General features: G+C 32.3%; 1 protein-coding gene across 11 annotated transcripts in view; it reads right to left on the bottom strand.

Moving 5' to 3' along the window:
• The window catches only part of SNX13 (sorting nexin 13), a 147,775-nt gene that overhangs the window by 18,760 nt on the left and 109,610 nt on the right, over positions 1-19,405 (bottom strand). For 6 of the 11 annotated variants that reach the window (XM_086397488.1, XM_086397490.1, XM_086397494.1 and 3 more), the window contains 5 exons: positions 15,613-15,650; positions 11,389-11,458; positions 7,397-7,536; positions 3,105-3,212; positions 1,301-1,411 (listed from right to left, as the gene is read on the bottom strand). In XM_086397488.1, coding sequence (XP_086253614.1) covers positions 1,301-1,411; positions 3,105-3,212; positions 7,397-7,536; positions 11,389-11,458; positions 15,613-15,650 — 467 coding nt within the window. Of the gene's footprint in view, positions 1-1,300; positions 1,412-3,104; positions 3,213-7,396; positions 7,570-11,388; positions 11,459-15,612; positions 15,651-19,405 lie in introns of all 11 variants that reach the window. The other 5 variants (XM_086397487.1, XM_086397489.1, XM_086397492.1 and 2 more) reach the window with 1 other exon arrangement.

The raw sequence follows: 19,405 nt of genomic DNA, 5'->3' as shown, positions 1-19,405 counted from the left end.
CTTTTATCTCAAAAGGGTATTATCAATTTATAATTTATCTCAAATAGATGCTATCTTAAGAGAGAAACTAAGGTAAACATAAAAAAGATGGAATATTGACATGCATCTCTATTGACAATAAACCATTTTAAAGTTGGAATTAAAACTCATACACTTCAATCATGAAATACAAAGATAAGGTCACCATATTTTTCCCCCACCATTATAAAATACATAACCTAGAATTTCTTATTAAAATAAAACATTCCATTTAGAAATGTTAACATTCACTTGGATGTTAAACCATGGTATCCTTGAGAGATCATTTGAAGTTCTTACAGTTGTTAATTTTTACTTAGTTGTACCAATTCCTTAATCTTTTTTAAACAAGTTAGTCTTTTTATAGGGGATGAGAGGTAGGGAAGTCTTTTAATTTTCATTGTGAAATAACTTCAGACTTTTAAAAAGTTGCAAAAGTAATACACAGAATTCCTACTTACAGTTTCCCCAACTAATGCTGCAGCTCCTGTTACTATTGTTACTACTTCTAAGAGCCAGCACTGATTCAGACAGGCACTGTCATGCAGAGATTATTTCATTTGATTCACACATGCTCTAAACTGAGGATTAACACCTTCGATCTTGAGGAAACTAAAGGCCCAGAGGTCAAGTAACATTTTGCAGGCCACAACTAATAAATGGCAGAACAGGAATCTGAACCAAATGCTGCCTGACTCCACTGTTTGCCTTCTCACCCACTGAGCTCTCTCACCCAACTTGAGCAGTAAATCATTTATTGTCTTAACCTAGCGTCTTACTTCCAGAATAGGCCTGTGTCCCTAAAAATTTAAATAATAACTGTTTCACTCAAAAGGCATAAATTCTTTCAGGGACACAGTCTACTTAACATTTTTACTATCCTTACTCCAATTAAAAGACATTTCCTCCCAATAAGAAGTATTAACAGCTCCTTTTTAAACTAATGAAAGCCTGTGGCTTGTCTTAGGCCAACTTTCCTTAAAGCATCATTTCAGAAACAAAGCTTTTTTTTTTTCCCTCCCCTTTCCAGCTACTACTGGGTTTTAATCTGCATGTAAAGACAGGAGTTTATTAGATATGCCTATATATAGTAGGCTTGATAAAGCATCAGTTCAGTCACTCAGACGTGTCTGACTCTTTGATAAAGCACAGAAGATGCCAAAGAACATTTAATAAAATTTCTAGTTTTAAAACACACACATAAATATAAATTATCTTCTTTTACTGAAAACAAAGTAAGAAAACAGACCTATGAAGAAAGCCAATGCAATGGTCTGCTTACCTTGCGAGCGAAATCCCCTTTCCCTTTACTGTAGGCTTTGTTCTCAAGGAAATCATACACATAGTGAGCCAAGGCTGGAGACGCTTTCATCATTTCAGGAGTTAACAGTAACTAACAGGAAAAATCAGAGGCATCTTATATTGAGAGGGTACTGGAAATTAACTACTACTTACAGTGTCATCTGCTAGAAAGCTAAGAATGTATAGTAAAAAATGTTATCAACATTTTTTAAAATATTAACACATTTATCTATTATCTATCTATTTACTTTAGCCTCGCCATGTAGCATGTGGGCTCTTAGTTCCCCCTGCAGTGGAAGTGTGAAGTCCTAACCACTGGATTGTCAGGGAATTCCCCAAAATGTTATCTACTATTCCATTTTCAGGTTTTACAGCTTATAACTAAGAAGATCCATAGTAGTAAACTGCTATGTTATTCACATTCTAATTTTAAAGTTACCATTAATGGAAAGTACATAAAACAATTAAAATTTTTAAGTATTATAAAGAGGGCCCAAAACAAAATATTGCTTTTACAACATGATATAGTCTAACATTCTAGCTCAATTCCTTCAATGAAACATGTTTTGACATATTGAGATCATTAGCTAAGACGCAGACGGTACAGCCACAACTAAAACATACATTTATGGCACCAGATTTCAAAAAAGGTGCTTATTTTCTAAATAATTAATACAGATTTTAATGCAACGAAAGTTAATACATTCTAAAAAATCAAAATGTTTGACAAGTCATATAAATAATATCATTTAGCCTTAAGCCAGAAGACAAAGGTGAATAACAGCAGATTTATATGTTTTTCCTATCCTTTCAGTAAACTGTAGTGCTATGGAATAGTTATATGTAGTGCTATGGAATAGTTATAAGCAAACTCAATTAAACTTATAAATGTTTAAGAGAGAAAACTTCCCCCAAAATATCAAGTATAGTATTGGCTAAGTTTCACTAAATACTAGGACACAGTCAGCAAATTTTTTATGTACAGTTCATATAATAATTATTTTACGTTCTGTGATCCATAGTCTGCTGCAACTACTCAACTCCAATGTAGTAGTGTAAAAGCAGTCATAGACAGCAGTAAACTAAATGGGTAGCTGTGTTCTAATAATATAATAAACTCTAATAAAGCAGGTGGCAGGCTGGATATGGTCTGTAGGCTGGAATTTGCTGACTCCTAAAGAGTGAAGTGGGGAGCTAATATTAACAGATGAGACATCTTCATAAATCATTCATTAGTATAAAAAGCCATAAAGTGATATTATTAAAATCTGGTATTTGGGTACTACTTTCTAAAACAAAGTCATTTCTGACAATCCTTACACAGGAAATAACTTATGAGACACATTTTATTATTTCAGAAGAGAAATCTGCTGGGTGTGTGTACAGGTGTGGGTGTGTAGGTGTGTGTGGGGGTATGGGTGTGGGTGTGGCTATGTACTCATCCAAACCTGAAGGTAAGATTTCTAGCACTGAGTGTGTGTGTGTGTGTGTACAGATGTGGGTGTGTAGGTGTGTGTGGGGGTGGGGGCTGTGGGTGTGGCTATGTATTCATTCAAACCTGAAGGTAAAATTTCTAGCACTGAGTGTCCAGAAAACTTCTAAATTAATAAACAGAGAAACAATATTCATAAATTACTGATCAGATTGCAAGTCACATCTCAGCACCTCAAAAGTGGCTGCTATCTCACTATTTACAGTAAAAGCATTCTCTACCAAAGAAATCAACTATATTTGTGTGATCTATTAAAATGAAAACCTATGAGTAATAATAAACCTGAACTTACCTGCAAATATGCATTTAGATCTTTTTTTCTCTTTTCTAAAAAATCTCTATCCATATTATTAAAAGTCTTTTTACCAGGAAGCTTTAATATGCTTGACAGATTTTCAAACTACAAAACAAAATACATTCAATAGTCTTAGATTTTTTTTTTTCAAAAAGAGAAAAGTATTTTCCAAGTGATAATTTCTCTATGTATCAGAAGTATCTTAAACAGATTTTGCAACATATTTTATCTTATTAAGCCAAAATCAGAAAACATAAAATACTGTGCAAATAGATCCAAACCACAGTTCTAATGTTATTATAAAGAAGTTATTTTCTAAGAATGACAAACATGGATAACTGATGAACCACATGGTTTTTCATTTTAATAATCTCTCTGATTTTAAGATCATTCAAAATTTTAGTAACAAGAGGTTTTAAAAAACATTTATTTAAAAACCTTTTGACAAGAATAAAGTATTAGCAAATAAACTATTAATAATCAGAGTTACGAGTTTCTGGTTTCTTGAAAAAAACTCAAATATTTTTATATTGATGACTTCAAATCAGTTAATCACTGTAATAGCTAACTATTAAAAGTAGAAGAGGCAAACTTCAAAATATAGATTATAGCTATAACTCTCTCTATATAATGACATATAGTATAACACTGATACTTTTCCCCTGCATGAAACTACATGAAAAATAAATTCATAATAACTAAGAAAATAAAAGAGCTATATAGCATATATTTTATATTTGTAAAGTCACTAACAAAAACAAGTGTACATATCTGAAGTTTAGCATCTATAGACTCCACCTTCAAAAGTCCAGATAGGTAGCAATCCACCATGCCTTGTTAATAAAGCACAGATTTTAACCATACTAGCTGCTAACAAAGTGGAAGAACAACATCATTCAGCAAGTCATTGTGCTTGGGCTAACAGTATCTAGTATCTAAAACTTTAATGAGGAGCTTCATTACTTTTCCTGTGCGATACATATCCAGGATGCAACAAGCTTTCTAAAATCATTCTTTGATTAAATAACCACAGACAACAATGAGTCTGTAAAGAAAACTCATTCCTGGTGCAGAGATTAAAGAAAAGAGGAAATGAAAAGGTGTAGGATAATTTTCATCCCAGAAACTGGAAGATTCTGATAAATCATTAAATGGAATGGTAAATCAGATGGTTGCTTGGAGCTATAATGTGACAAGTTCATCACATGTTACGCATGAAAGTTAAAAGTAGTTCTTTTGCCGCTGCCAAGGAAAAAAAGTGGGGGCAAAAAAAAAAAATTTTCAGGGAAAATGTTATGCTGTAGTCACAAATTTGGTGGTTCACAAAAGTGTAAGAATGGGTCTTTATTGAGTATGAACGTATAATATCCTGGTTTTAATTTTTTAACCATTTTATAGAAGTAAATTTACATTTTTCAAGGTGTCCTAAAAGACATTTAGTTTCCTGGAATATGACTTTTCAATGGTATCTTAAACTACTGATTGAATTTTACAGAATGCATAGTTTATTTAGGTATTACCAATACATTTTATTCCCTTATAATTCACATGTTGAAACGTTAATCTCCAGTACTTCAGAAGTGGCTGTATTTGGAGACAAGGCCTTCAGAGAGGGAATAAAATCAAAACAAAGCCCTTATAAGAGGGATACAAAGACCCATCGGGAATGGGAGCATACAGTGAAAAGTCCTGTGAGGCCATATTCAGCACCATCTGAAAGTCAGAGAGCTGACTCAAGAGAAATCAAATTTGCCAACAACTTGATCTTGGACTTCTAGCTTCCAAAACTATGAGAAAACGGATTTCTGCTGGGTATTTTGTTATGGCAGTTCCAGTAAACTAACACACCAAGGGAATATAGCAGTACTCCTCAAAACAACAATTTCCAAAATTTTGAAACATTAAACCTTATTAATAAAAAAATTAAATGTAACAGTTATTTTCTTAAAGTCTAAATTATCAAGCTGGTTTTAAAATTATCTGTCTGTACCAGAAGCACTATGACTAACAGTTTTTCTCAAATACTGCTATTTTAAAAGGAAGAAAAATGGAAAAATTTAATGCTCTATATTAATTCACTATTTGATATTTAAAAGATTATTTACAAGTACAAAGCAGTCCATTCCCTACAAAGTAATAGGATTTCCTCTGCCAAAAAGTCACAAAAATATTTTTAAATGAATGCAAGAAAAAAAAAAAGAAAAAGAAACCTACCTAAAGAACTAACATAAATTAAAATGTATTTCAATGTTCACAAAGAACTCAAATACTATACATAAATCACAGAAATTCCAAACCCAAAGATTTTATCTTTCCACACTGAATATGTCAGGTCTAGAAAATTTGAAAAACATTTAGAATTTTTCATTAGAAGGATTCAAAGTTCATTAAAGAAAATAATAGTTCATACGTTTAGAATGGGAAAAAACTTTATGTCACAAAGTTAAAGAAATGAAATGAAAGTTAAAAAAAAAGAAATCTGTTCTAAAATAACTTTAATACTTAGACAGCTCTATGGAGTTAAAATTTATTTCGTCCACTGACTGTACTGTTGTCACCAGTGAACTAAAAGCTCACTGCATTTTCTTACAGGATTTGTTTTAAAAATACAAATATAAAATAAAACTAAAGATAAAAATAAGGCAGAACTAAAAGGCAAATAGTATGAGTCTTATTTACAAGTGCTTAGTACTTTCCTTAAACCTAAAATTTCACTTAACAAGCTTAGGTTTTAATTTCTTAAGCTCCAAAAGCAATCGATATGCTTTAGTAATCACATACTACTGTAACTTTAACACATCCACGTCATCTGTCTGCACTGAGCACTTTCAAAACTGAATTGTGCTTTATCAGTTAGTTGCATTTAATTTTTGTGCTATACTGAAAAGTAAATTTTCCACATGAATTGTTCTATTAGTAGACTTTTTAAAAAGTATGTTCTTTATCTATATTTGTCAATCTATCAACACAGCATTTACAGTCCTAGCCTAGAATCTTTAAGCAATGATTATTCCTCTGAACAGTAGGGAAAAATTAAAACTATTCATACAAAGAAAATTTCATATTATACGAAATTCCCATAAATTTGCAAGTAACTAAAACTACTCCCAGTAAATCACATTACTTTAAAATTTGTCATGTTAAGTTAAAGTGTAAGGATGAAAAGGAAGAGATATATGAACTATGTGATTTAAAAAAAATATCAAACAGGAATTTTGGGGGGCAGAAAATTCTTTCACTTCTGCAAACAAATCAAGCTAAACATGGAGATCTATTTAACAAGAACAATAGAGATATGCCCAAGTTATTAATTTCCTTATGAATATAATTAAAAATAGTCCTTTTAACATGGGCTTGTGGAGTCAATAATAACCAGGTTTCTAAACACTTTAAAGCTTTATTAGTAGGTTATCTCACTCTATTTACAAAATATTTTAATGAGAATTATGGTGTGAACCATACATTTTCTACATCCTAAGTGAAAAATATATTTTCTGATTATTTATGTAGTAAAATGTCATTTCAAAGCTTAGTTCACCCAATCAAATGTCACCATTATTATTATTCTATGGGCTTACTAATAATCATATATTTTAAAACACTGCATGAAAGATTATTGTGACTTAAAATAAATTTCATAGATTACCTACTCCAATTTATCCACTGATAATTTATTTTGTTCTAAGTTAAAAAGAAGAAAAAATATTTAATAAAAGATAAAACAGAGAAAAATAAAAATGTTTACATTTGTTACATTTAAGAGTCCTCATACTTCTATGAAACAAGAGAGTTGTATTTGGTAAGAATTAAAAACATTATTTGGTTAATTTAAAATATAATTTAGGTTTTGGTTCTTCATACAACTTAATGGATCAAGGATTTACCTGTTAGTAGTTGGGAAAGGATGCCATTTAAAATAACCACAGCTTTAAATTATATTACCAAACAGAAATCACAAATTGTCTTACAATGATCTCTATATGTTAAATAAACCCAAATACCTATGCAAAGGACAAGACATACACACTCTCTTAAAATCAGACATACACATTTATTCTAATTTTCCAAGGTATATCATTGGTACTTTGTCACTAGTCCACAATGATTAGGACTTTAAAATTTATTAGTTAAATGGACAAAATCATTCTAACATTCACTGTTGATTATAAAAAATTGTTACCTTATTTTCTTAGCTTCGGTCAGTACCTTAGTATCACTCACAACCATTCAGAATCAAACATGGAATCACGGAACAATATAAAGCACACAAACTTTAAAAACCTCACGACCTGTTCGGTGATCCTCATGTGGAAGTCGTGGAAGTCACTGTAGCGACGGTAGGTCTTCCACATCTCCTCAGTGTTCATGTTGCGCCGGTGCACAGTGATGGCGTACAACGCATATGTCTTGCCATGATCGTTACAGACGCCTGCCACAGCATATGGGTCATAGTGAGCATATACTAGTCATTTAAGACAAAATGAAGAGGAACAAAAGACACAAAAAGGAGGAAGATGAAGAACGAAAACAAAAAGGACAACATGAAATGGAGAATTTGAAATGACAGGTAAGACAAAGGATGTCACCAGGATAAAATAGATTCCTGTCATCTGTACTCACAGCCATAAGATGTTATATGTGTTGGTTACATCACAAAATTACCTACCAGGCTATCATGATACTACCAACGACACAGTGGTGTCCACTTTGGATTCTCTTTCCAAAGAGCTTTTAACAGAAACAAAACAATACCTTCTGTGTTAGCCTTCACTGTTCAGCTGTAACTTAATTAATATTGATAGCTCTGAAATTGAACTGCAAGCAAAAGCTACAGGGTAAGATCTATCTGGACTTCCCAGGTGGCTCTGGGGTAAAGAATCTGCCTGCCAATGAAGGAGATACAGGTTTGATCTCTGGATTGGGAAGATCCCCTGGAGGAGGAAACAGCAGCCTATTCCAGTATTCTTGCCTGGAGAATCCCAGGGACAGATGAGCCTGGTGGGCTATAGCCAATGACAAGACTGAGCGACTAAAACAACAAACAACAAGATCTATCTGATCTTTTGGCAAATCTTTCTCATTCACAATATATAGCAATTTACAAGTATAATTTATTCTGAAGACTTTTCTAAGAAGTCATTTTTTTCTACTGAATTGACACAAACCATCCAAGTCAGGCAGTCTTGAAAATCAAAACCCATTCCTATTTTGTTCAGATCTTGAGTAAAGAGATGTACTTTGAATAATTCTGTCTCATTTTCCATCTTCCTACCCCAAAGCCATGTTGTACTCTACTTAAGATCACCTTTTCAGGTCTCCAACAGTTTACTAAGTCTCCACTCATCTGTACCTGGTCTGCTTTTTAATTAATTCACTCACCTTAATTTCAATAACTATTTTTTGATTTATATAACTGGATGTGGTTCTTTTTTACAGTGTGGTATTCTTAGCTTGTTTTATCTCTACGATTATTTTTATCATACTCCCTGTGGTACACAACTACTTGAGGATGGCTGAATCTTGTATCACCCACATGTGATATGACAGCCTTTCAATTTCATATGAGTGATACCATTCCCAACCATGACCTTGACATTCTTTGTTCTTTCCTCTGACAGTAGGCTAAGTTCTTCTAGTTCCTCTTTCATATCAAGTCACCCTCTGTGAATCTGGGCTTTATGCAAAGGCCTGTGGTTCCAGGCTTTCCTCTGCCTTAGCCCATTTGTGCCTCTTTTAAATTTGAGGGCACAGAAATGCTATCAAAATTAAAAGAGCAGTCTTTACACTCCTATAAGCTCTTTGGCTTCACTTCTTCTTCATTTCCCTATATTTGCTTTTCCTCATAGTCTATTCCACCTGTAGATTTCCTCTTTTAGGTATTTTTATTCTACTGTTTTCAGTTTTTCTATGTGTAGGAAGCAAATTTTTGCATAGCAGTTTAGACTATCTTGTTGACCAGACGTATAAATTGCTCTTGTAAAAAACCAAGTGGCCAAGCTTTGGAGCTGACTAAATATTTTGTATTTTATACATACTTAGGCAAAGAAAGGTCTGAGCAGCTTCTTAGTAAATTGTTTTAGTCACAAAACATCTACAAATCTATACTGGCAAAAGCAGTTCTACAGAAATCTCTCCCAGGTTTTCATGAAAGTTTTTCTAAGATTTGCACTTTATATTCAGAATTGTCCTTCATTTCCTTTCTATCTAATATCAGTGTTCCTGATTTGACAAAATATAAGACTGGGGACTGATGCTGAGGCTGAAACTCCAATACTTTGGCCACCTGATGTGAAGAGCTGACTCATTTGAAAAGACCCTGATGCTGGGAAAGATTGAGGGCAGGAGGAGAAGGGGACGACAGAGGACGAGATGGATGGATGGCATCACCGACTCAATGGACATGGGTTTGGGTAGACTCTGGGAGTTGGTGATGGACAGGGAGGCCTGGTGTGCTGCGGTTCATGGGGTCGCAAAGAGTCAGACACGACTGAACGACTGGACTGAACTGAACTGAAGACTGGGGATAGACCTGGGTCATCTTGCTGTCAGAGACTTTATTATTCACTGTTCACCTCTTTCAATTATCCTTCACTCGGAGACCCATGCAGAACAAACTGTACAACACTTTCATCACATTAAAAAACCACCATCACTCAACAGTGTCAGCATGCCAACAAGGGAATGGCTTTACATGCTGTGTTCAGGAAAGGTTTGGGAAAGGATAATAGAAATCAGGGGCCACTTAGGCAGCAAACCATAACCAATTATGAGTTAATAAAAACAAGGAAACTAGCAAGAAATAGAAAAGGAAAGAAGAAAGGAATGTCAGAAAGCATTTTAAAAAATAATAATCAGATTTGTTACAAATTTGATAGGCAGGGAGATCAGACTAGGATGGGTACACAAAAGGAAAAATATGGGGCTATTATAAAACAAGCCCTAAGATAGAAAGGTAATTTGATTTTAAAAGATAATGAGGCTACATACATTTTCAGATGATGGTGAGATATTACAGTGGAAATAATAGGTTGTGTTTTCATTAGGACAACATTACTACTCATGGCAGGTGCTGTGCAACCTCTTCGTTACTAATCTATAACCAGATAAGGAACTAGGACCAGGATAGAAATAAATCTCATCACTAAGCATATTGTCTAACCTAGCCACTATTTTTTAAAACAAGATTCCTCAATGAAGGGCCAGTCCACTAGTCCAAGAATCATTCCATAAGTGCACTGCACTAGTTCTACTTCCTGCCATAAGGTTAAGGACATGGCATCCAGACTCAAAGAGACTCTGGAGCCCAACTAGTAAAGTAAATGTTTATCGAACAACACTAATATATAATGCCCCCCATGTAACTACTAATACAATTAATATTAGTTGAGGATTAGTATGAGGCAAGTATTACTATTATCCCATTTCACAGATGAGGAATTAAGATACAGAGAAGTTAAGACTCATCCAAGTTCACCCAACTATTAAGTGGCAAAGCTGGGGTTTAAACCCAAGCAATTTGGATAAAAAGTTGTGCTCTTAACCACTCTAGTGTACTGCCTCTTTAGTGATTATGCATAATTTTGTCTGAAAGAAAGAAAAACTTATTAAAAATGCTTAGTATAATGCTTCCATATCCTTTAAGAAGCTGATAAATACTTGTTAAATGAATGGACAAAACAGCTAGAATACCAGAATCCTCAGAAAAGAGAGATTCACATAAGAATCATGAGAAGCAAGATAAGAAAACCATCACTGACATTATCTAATAACTCAATAACAATGATGAAATTATTTGTTTCCTCAAGTCACTGGCCATTTTGCACACATGCTAATTCAGTCATGAATCTCACCTCACCCAAGCATTTCTTGTTTTCGTAAACTCCTATACAAAAGCTTCATTTACCCAAAAATCTACTGACTCCTGCATGTATGAAAACAAATACTAAACTAAAATCTGCCCCAAAACAATTTACTAAGAATCATGCAGACAATTATCAGCTAGACTCAAAGAAAAGATTGGTTTCAAAGTTTATCAGCAATGACAAAATGCTCAGAATTTATCCTTTTTCAAATGATAACAGTAACAACCTTAAAGAAAGGAAACACACATACAATAATAAACATTATAGAATTTAATGAAGAATATGCTACAGAAAAAAAGTAACATGAAAATATGACTAAAGAATAGAAAAATGATTTGTAAAAATAAATGTGGAAGATAAGGTAGTAATAATGATACTCAATAGTTTTTAAGTAATAATTAAACCACAAAGTCTCTTACCAGTGTCTGAAATGTAGGCGTGAAGTTGTACTGAGTCATCAGAAGATACATTTGAAAGGTCATCTAAAGACTGATGAGGGAAAAAAATTAGAAAATAAAAATTTTAAATTCTATAGGAAAGAAAGCGTTAAAGATTTCTATATCATATACATTACTCATTTTTGCTCTATGTCCTTATCTGTACCTCCCTCTCACAAACAATAATTCTCTTTGTTTATACTAATAGGAGAAAGAGAAGATAAGATTAAACTGTAAAACAAATATAATAATTGACTTAATAAATACATCAGATTATTTCTTCCTTCATTACCTGTTACATACTATAATTTGCTTCTTCTCAATTATATTCAATATATGGCAAGAAAAAATGTGGATAAAAATAAGTAGACATGTTATTTTTTTTATTATTATTTTTTACTTTACAATATTGTATTGGTTTTGCCATATACTGACATGAATCCGCCATGGGTATACATGTGTTTTCCATCCTGAACCCCCCTCCCACTTCCCTTGCCTAGTAGACATGTTCTTAAATCAACATTTCACTTTTTTGATGTTGAAATATATTAGAGCCAACTGTGTATTAACACTTTTGTTAACTTAGAAATAATTTTAGTTAGACTCTTTATCATAATCGTACCTACATCAAAGGGTATGTGAGGACTAAATGAAGACATGTAAAACATTTAGAAGACTGTTAACACAAAAAATGTTAGCTAATATTATGATTATTTACTAAATGAAGTGAATCTATGGTTAAGATTTATTTTTTAAAAAATAATTCCATAAACAAAAATTATTACTGATTGATTCAGAATAAATTTTTTAACTATAGACTTGGGCTCAAAACTTTTTTGCTCCATGTCCACACACCAACACTTACACAGAGGGAACATAAGGATATAATGAAGGCGAGACTGTATGGAAAAGAGTTAACACAACAGACCTTAAGTTGCTTTCCTTAGAAAGGACGGCCTGCGACAATATCTGGGAAGTTAGATTTAGAAAAAGTTCCCATCATTCCTAACTGCTAAAGTGGCTTACTCTACCTAAACTATCTGTATAGACAATGTGGTTTACACCAAATACCCACTTTTCTCCTGGGAGTCAGTTTAGTATATGCTGGACAAATGGTGCCTTGTGTGAACTACCTCCAATAAAAACCTTGGGCACTTATGTCTCAGATGAGCTTTCCTGGTAGCAGCATTTCACACATGTTGTCATATTCACTGCCAGCGCAATTAAGTCTATGCTATGTGACTTTCACGGGAGAAGATTTGTGGAAACTTGAGCTAGGTTTTCTCTGGACTTTGCCCCATCCACCTTTTCCCTTTGCTGATTCTGCTTTCTATCCTTCCGATATAATAAATCTTAGCTGTGAGTACAGCTATGCTGGGGTCTGAGTCCTTTTAGTAAATCAGTGAACATAGGAGTGGTCTTAGGGACCTGTAACACACAGAAGTATACGATTCAGACATATTTTACACTTGAAAAACCATGGGATCTGAATGAACTTTGGATTCCTAATGTGGTATTACCAGTTATTCATGAGTCATCTAAATGACCTTAATGCAGTCATGCATATGACATAAAGCCATTTAAAATTAAGCAACTGCATCCTAAGAAGAAAGCCAAAATTCTATCCACTAAAGACTGATCATCAGAAGAAACAAAATTTGGTAACTCCATACAAACGATCCACAAGTCAAGTGGGAAAACTATTCAATTAAATTAGATCTAGTCCAGACTTTGCCACTGATCACCTTAATAGACTTTAGCCATATCAGTAAGTCTTTCTTGTATTCCAGTTTTCCCAATGGTAATGGTGTAATATCTGTTCTACAACTCTATCAGGATATAATGTGAATGAAAATACTTTGAAAAGAATTAGAATGCACTTACTTTTTAACTGACCTACAACAAAACATTTTGACAAATAGCAGAACCTTTGTTTTAGAATTATTTTTACATGAAAGATAGAACCCCAAAGGAAATGGAATAGTCTACAAAATTTAAAATTGTTATCTACTGTAATCTTCTTCTAACTATAAGCTAGCACAGGGAATATAAAACAATCACCCTTTTCAAAAAAGCATCATTATTACTGGTAACCTTCCTTTGTAGGTAAACATATAAAAAGTTATATGTTGCTTTCTTATTACTTTAACCATGTTAGCATCTTATACTATGCAAGGCAGAAGCCGTTGAAAAACTCTGTATATAAACGCCTTTTCTAGCACACATAAAATATGCAATTAATATTTGCATTAAGTATGATGAAAAAATTCAATGAAATGTCTCTTAACCATTAGCCACAGTTATAATGCATGTGTAAATATCAACTAGACTATATAAAGTTACAACTGATAACATTATAACCATGGAACTACACTGTGATTTAGAAGTGTAAGTACTGATTAATCAAAGAAAACTGATTTCAAAACAAGTGCATTAATGTTGTCCTGAAATAAAATACAGTTTGCAAAGTGACCATGGTTTAAGATTCTTGAACTTCTTGCCAAAAAAAGAAGTGTTTTTTGTAACATTATGCTAGGTTAAAAACCAAAAATTGAAATTTACTACGATAATCAATTCAGCAAACAGAACTACAATGGCACTTCTAAATGCTTATATAATCTATGTGCTAACCTCAATCACAAAATGAGTAAACCACCACAGTAAATATTTTCTTTGCTTAGTTTGCTGGAATAAACTATAATGATCCAGTTTATAATTTTAATACAATTAATAAATATTATCTTCATTAAATATAAAAAAACCTGATAAAGAACAATTTTTTGTAATCAAACTATTGTTAAAATTCAACTGTTTATTCAAATTTATCTTAGTATTTAAAAAAAAGAATCCAAAAGACTCCAGCTACTTAAAAGCTTGGATTTAACAGATTTGTGTGAAAAACAAAAACTGTAAGTCATTGATGTCAAGTGTCACCCTTTTCAATTCACAGACTGTTTTGCTTTATATCACTATAGGATAAAAGGAATCTCTTTTATTTGAAAAAGCATTTATTCCAGATAGGGAATGAAGAAAAAAATATTTTTTAATAGTGTTCAAACACTTGTACAAGAACTACAAACATGAGTACTAAAAAATTTCAATGCAAGGAAAAGTTTCATCATATTTGGAAACTTTTTCTTCCTAATGGGCATTATATTGCTAACACTGTTCAGTCTCCAGGAGCTATTCCTTTTTGTCATAAGAGTTAAGCAAATGGTAATGATACCAGATAATTTAGGAAAATACTTAAAACATCACAAAATATCTGACATAACACTATTGCTGATTTGCTTTAGTGTTTTGTTAAAGGTTATACGTTGTACAATAATGGAACATTTATACAATAAGGTCATTTTAGAAATAAATGTCATACTAAGGAACATAAAACAATGGACCTCTCAACTACTTATCTATTACAAAAAGTTCAAAAGAAAAAGTCATGTAGGTAGTAGAAGGAAAAACAAAGCAAACACTCTCTCTCCATCCTGAACAAATTCTGGACTGAAACTTGCACACAACACTAATATTTCTCTCTAGTAGTATTTTATGAAACAAGGTACTCAATGGCAAGCATGGATATATAAGAGAACTGAAATGTTTATTATTTCACATTTCACCTTGAATATCTGAAATGCCAATGAAGTTTATATGCTAAAAATGTGTCATTCTTAAACCTGTAATCACAGAATACAGTTGCTTAATTCTCGTAAAAACCTCTAAGCTTAAAAACTGTGTTGTTTTTTTTTTTTCCCAATAACCTGAACTTGTTAGTGTGGACCTTAAGAAATATCTTTAGGTTTTCAGGCATCCCAACCAGTTTTTTATTTCTTTTCTAATTACAAGAAGAAAAAACTAATTCCAATGTAAACATTTATGTGTCATAAATTTACTGCCCATCATAGCACTGATCAGAGTGAAATATTAAATACTGAGGTTGAAAATAATGAAATCATTATTATCACTTGCAACTAAATCAGGCAGGTGATTTAAATCCATTTTTTAAAAAGAAAATAAACTTCATTTCATTAAGTTCTAATCCACAGATCCCTTATATGTGAATTTAATATTTCTATAAAAGTGCAACAGCTTTTTATAAAGGATGATTTGAGGGTTCTAATACATCATTTATTTACATATGTTAAGGCTCAGTTTTTCATATTATTTTCAGGCCACTTTAAGAATTAAAGTAGTCATAACAGTACTTACCAAATTTATGCTTCCTGTAGGAGACCCATTAAAAGATTCTGTGAGAAGGAAGATCCAACTTAGTATACAGTCAAAAACTCTTCCAACAGTGCTTTAGCTATCTAAGGTTCAAACACCGAGAATGAAAGCCACAGAAGCCAAGAAAGAACAAGAAAGAAAACTGTGGTACACTACTCCCAAAAACCTGTTTTCATGGTTTTCTAAGCCAGGTTATTTCAGTGAAAACAGTTATGTACCTAAGTTATTCCCCTTTCCCCCAAAAAGGCATTTATGTACCAAAAAAAGCATTTTATGTATTTTATTCTCATAGTATCATATTAAATTGTCTAATATAAATGTAAACATGAGGTAAACACCACAGAATGACATCTGAAATTGTCATTTGAAATGAATGACATTTCACACCAGGAAATGTCAGAGGTATTTTGTTACTTCTGTCTCACTGGATTAATATTACAAATAAAATTATTCTTTAATATGAAAGATAAAAAGTTGTTTATTAAACCTATAAAGTCCACTTATTCACAGCTGGTCTGTATCAAAAATGCTGTAGTCTAGATTCTTAAATCAATATACAATTAATTGAACAAAAGACACATTAAATTCCATAAGTAATGTCATTTAATTAAAAAGCAACTAGAAATTATTTTTAAAAATTAATGTTAGAGTAATTATTAAAATTAACATCTTTTCCCTCAGAATTTTAGTATATATCTGATCAAGTTATCAATTAAGATATCACTTTGTAAAAACACAAAGGAATATACAGCAAAGCAATATTCATAAACAGTTTAAAGTTATTATATGGCTTGTAGCATATTAGATATTATTTATAGTTTGGATCTCTAGATGCATCTTCAAAGGAAATTTCTATTACTATTGACAGAGGTAGCTAGTGTTGCCTTCCAACTTCAACACCTCTAACTGTCCAAGAACATTTCTCAGTTTCTCAAAGCTCTGAACACAAAATAGGAAATTCCTAGGATAATTAGAATGGATAAAAAAAATTAGTTCTCTATCCTCCTTATTCAATTATATACCTCTTACCTTCTTTGGGCTGCCCACCTCTTAAGTCTTCCCACCAAAGACATGTCAAAAGAAAAACTAGGAGCAAAACAGGGGCTTCCCTGGTGGCTCAGTGGTAAAGAACCCATCTGGAAAGGCAGGAGACATGGGTTTGATCCCTGGACTGGGAAGATTCCCTGGAGAAGGAAATGGCAACCCCCTCCAGTACTCTTGTTTGGGAAATCCCATGGACAGAGGAGCCTAATGGGATACAGCCCATGTAGTTGCAAAAAAGTCAGAATTTAGCAACTAAACAAGAACAAAGGAGCAAAACAAGGCATGGTTTACCTTCTTGCTTACCAATAAGATTCAGAAATTTAGATTGTCTAAAGCCAATGGAGATCTATATTTAATCAAGACTTTAACAACTGCTTAAAAATATTAGAAAACAAAAGAAACACGATGAGGAAAAATGTGATTGAAATTAAAATTTAAAAGGGAAAGCATAATTTAAATATTTAAAAGGCTGTGAATTTGTTTTAATAAAGGAAAAAATATCTACCCTTAAAATAACTTAGAGCTAAACTAACTAAAGAAGGCAATCTCACGGAAAAAGACAAGGAAGACAGAAGAGAGAGAGCATGGGTAAGCAAGCCATCCAGCTACCTACCTACTTACAGAAGTTTAGTTAAATAAGAATGAAATTTAATTAAATAGGAATGAAATTTCTTCTAAAACAAAGAAAAACTACCACAGGATATTATTATACATGGTAAGACTCTACCCACTAACTTTGTGCTCAATTAACCCACATTAAAAAAAAAAGGTGGGGGCAGCTACACATTGAACACTAGATTGAATCATTATTTCAAAATGTCTAAAAAGCAGCCAGAATTTCAAGACTTTAAAAAATACACAAAGTATCAGGAAGCTTAATTTTTAAAAGTCAGAAAATGAATTTATAACCAGAAAATACAAGGTCTATTTTAATTAATCCTATACAAAGAAGAAAATTATAAGCATTACTACTTGAAAAACTTGTAGCAAATGCCTAAAACCTAAACACTCACAAATACACATAAAACCCATTTTTAATAAAAATGTTTCAAGTTATACCCATGATTACATATACTTTCTTAACATGGTTTCAAAAAAGTATTAGGCAATTTCTCAGTTACAAAACATGTAAGAGCTCATTAATTAGGACACGGAATGTTAAAAAGCAAGCAATGTCCCAGACAGATAAAAGATATATGTGTATATATTAATTCCAAACTACAATCAATGATTCCAGTGTGAGGGACTACTCAATGGCTGACATAAAAGAAAAGTTCATTTGATTCAGATCAAAATCAGCTGCAGGGGAAAAAAAAAAAAAACAAACCTCCTAATCTACTTTGTGTTTTAAATAAGTATGACATTTTGGGAAGTTTGAGATCACATAAATAATTTGCTTCCATCAGTCACAAGACAAATATAAATGGAAGCTAAAAGTCAGTTTAGAAGATTCTGGAAGAGTTTTTACACTATAGGATCAAAAACTACTCCCACAGAATATATTGCTACTATGATCATTATATAATACATGGATGCTTATAAATTAGCTGCTTATGATTTAATTTATCTTCTTTCTTTCTGGGTCAGATAGCAATTCCATTTCACAACACTAAGCAAATTTCTAAAGTAGACAAAATTAAAATATACAATGAAAACATTTATAATAGTCCTTTAAGGAAGGAGAGTTTCTACTACAAATTTCATATCAGCTCTGTAAAAGATTTTTCAACAGAGATAGTAAATAGATACAATATATAATAAACTTGAAGTACACTGATTTTACTATTGAGCTGGCAGAGAAGTACTCTTAAAAATAGAAAACTCCCTCCATTAAGCAATCAAATACAGTTAACAGAATACTATTTCAGTTTTACAAATAAGCAAGATACTAGATCATCAATCAATATAAAAGCTATTGTAACATACAAATTTTTGTAACTATATTTCTTCTATAACTTAAAAAGTAAAGTCTCACTAATATCGAATAAGGAGTGGGGAGGATGAGTAGAAAAGAGGGGAGGCTAGAAAGTTTCCAAAATAGAGGCATTTGCTAAAGCAGTGCTAACCACTTAATTACATCTATTATATCTCCAACTTTAAGTGGTCCTGTCCATTAACTCTATTTATAAGTAAATGAACATAATTAAAGCACTCTCTTAAATACTTAGTAAAGTCTTTCCCATTTACTTTGTATTTACATTGGTTATTTGCTAGAAATTTTATCAAATCCTAGATACTTCATTAGAGTTTAGTAAGTACTTCTGCATTGAATCACTAGTAAAAATGGTCATCAGGCCTAAAGTCTGCAAATTGTCTAAGGGCTGCCTCTCGCACTATTCTTAAATAGCCAATTATTTACTATGAAGAAACACCGATATTTGTGTTTTGGTTTATATACCATTTTTACATATAGAATTCCATTAAAATGTGACAACTCTGAGGTAGGATATTACTACAAGAAGAATAATAGTCTACATTTATAACTGAGAAAAATGAGGCCTAAAGAAATTAAGTGTTTGGCCAACATCACATAGGTAATAAGTAGTAGAAAAAGAGTAAAATCAAAGTGTTATCACTCTTAAAGTCTGTTTTATTCACTACACAATGTGAACAGAAGAAAACTGAAAGACTGGAATAAATGACTTGTAGCTTCTTCTAGCTTATATTATACAGGATTTGGAACAGAATACAATTAAAAACAGAAAAAAATGTTTTTACAATGTTTTATAGT

This window comes from Bos grunniens, chromosome 4, assembly GCF_055505025.1.
Source record: "Bos grunniens cultivar Pamir isolate PY7600 chromosome 4, Bosgru_T2T1.0, whole genome shotgun sequence".
Lineage (NCBI taxonomy): Eukaryota > Metazoa > Chordata > Mammalia > Artiodactyla > Bovidae > Bos > Bos grunniens.
The sequence above is the reverse complement of the archived record's forward strand: the minus strand, read 5'-3'. Positions and strand labels throughout refer to the sequence as shown.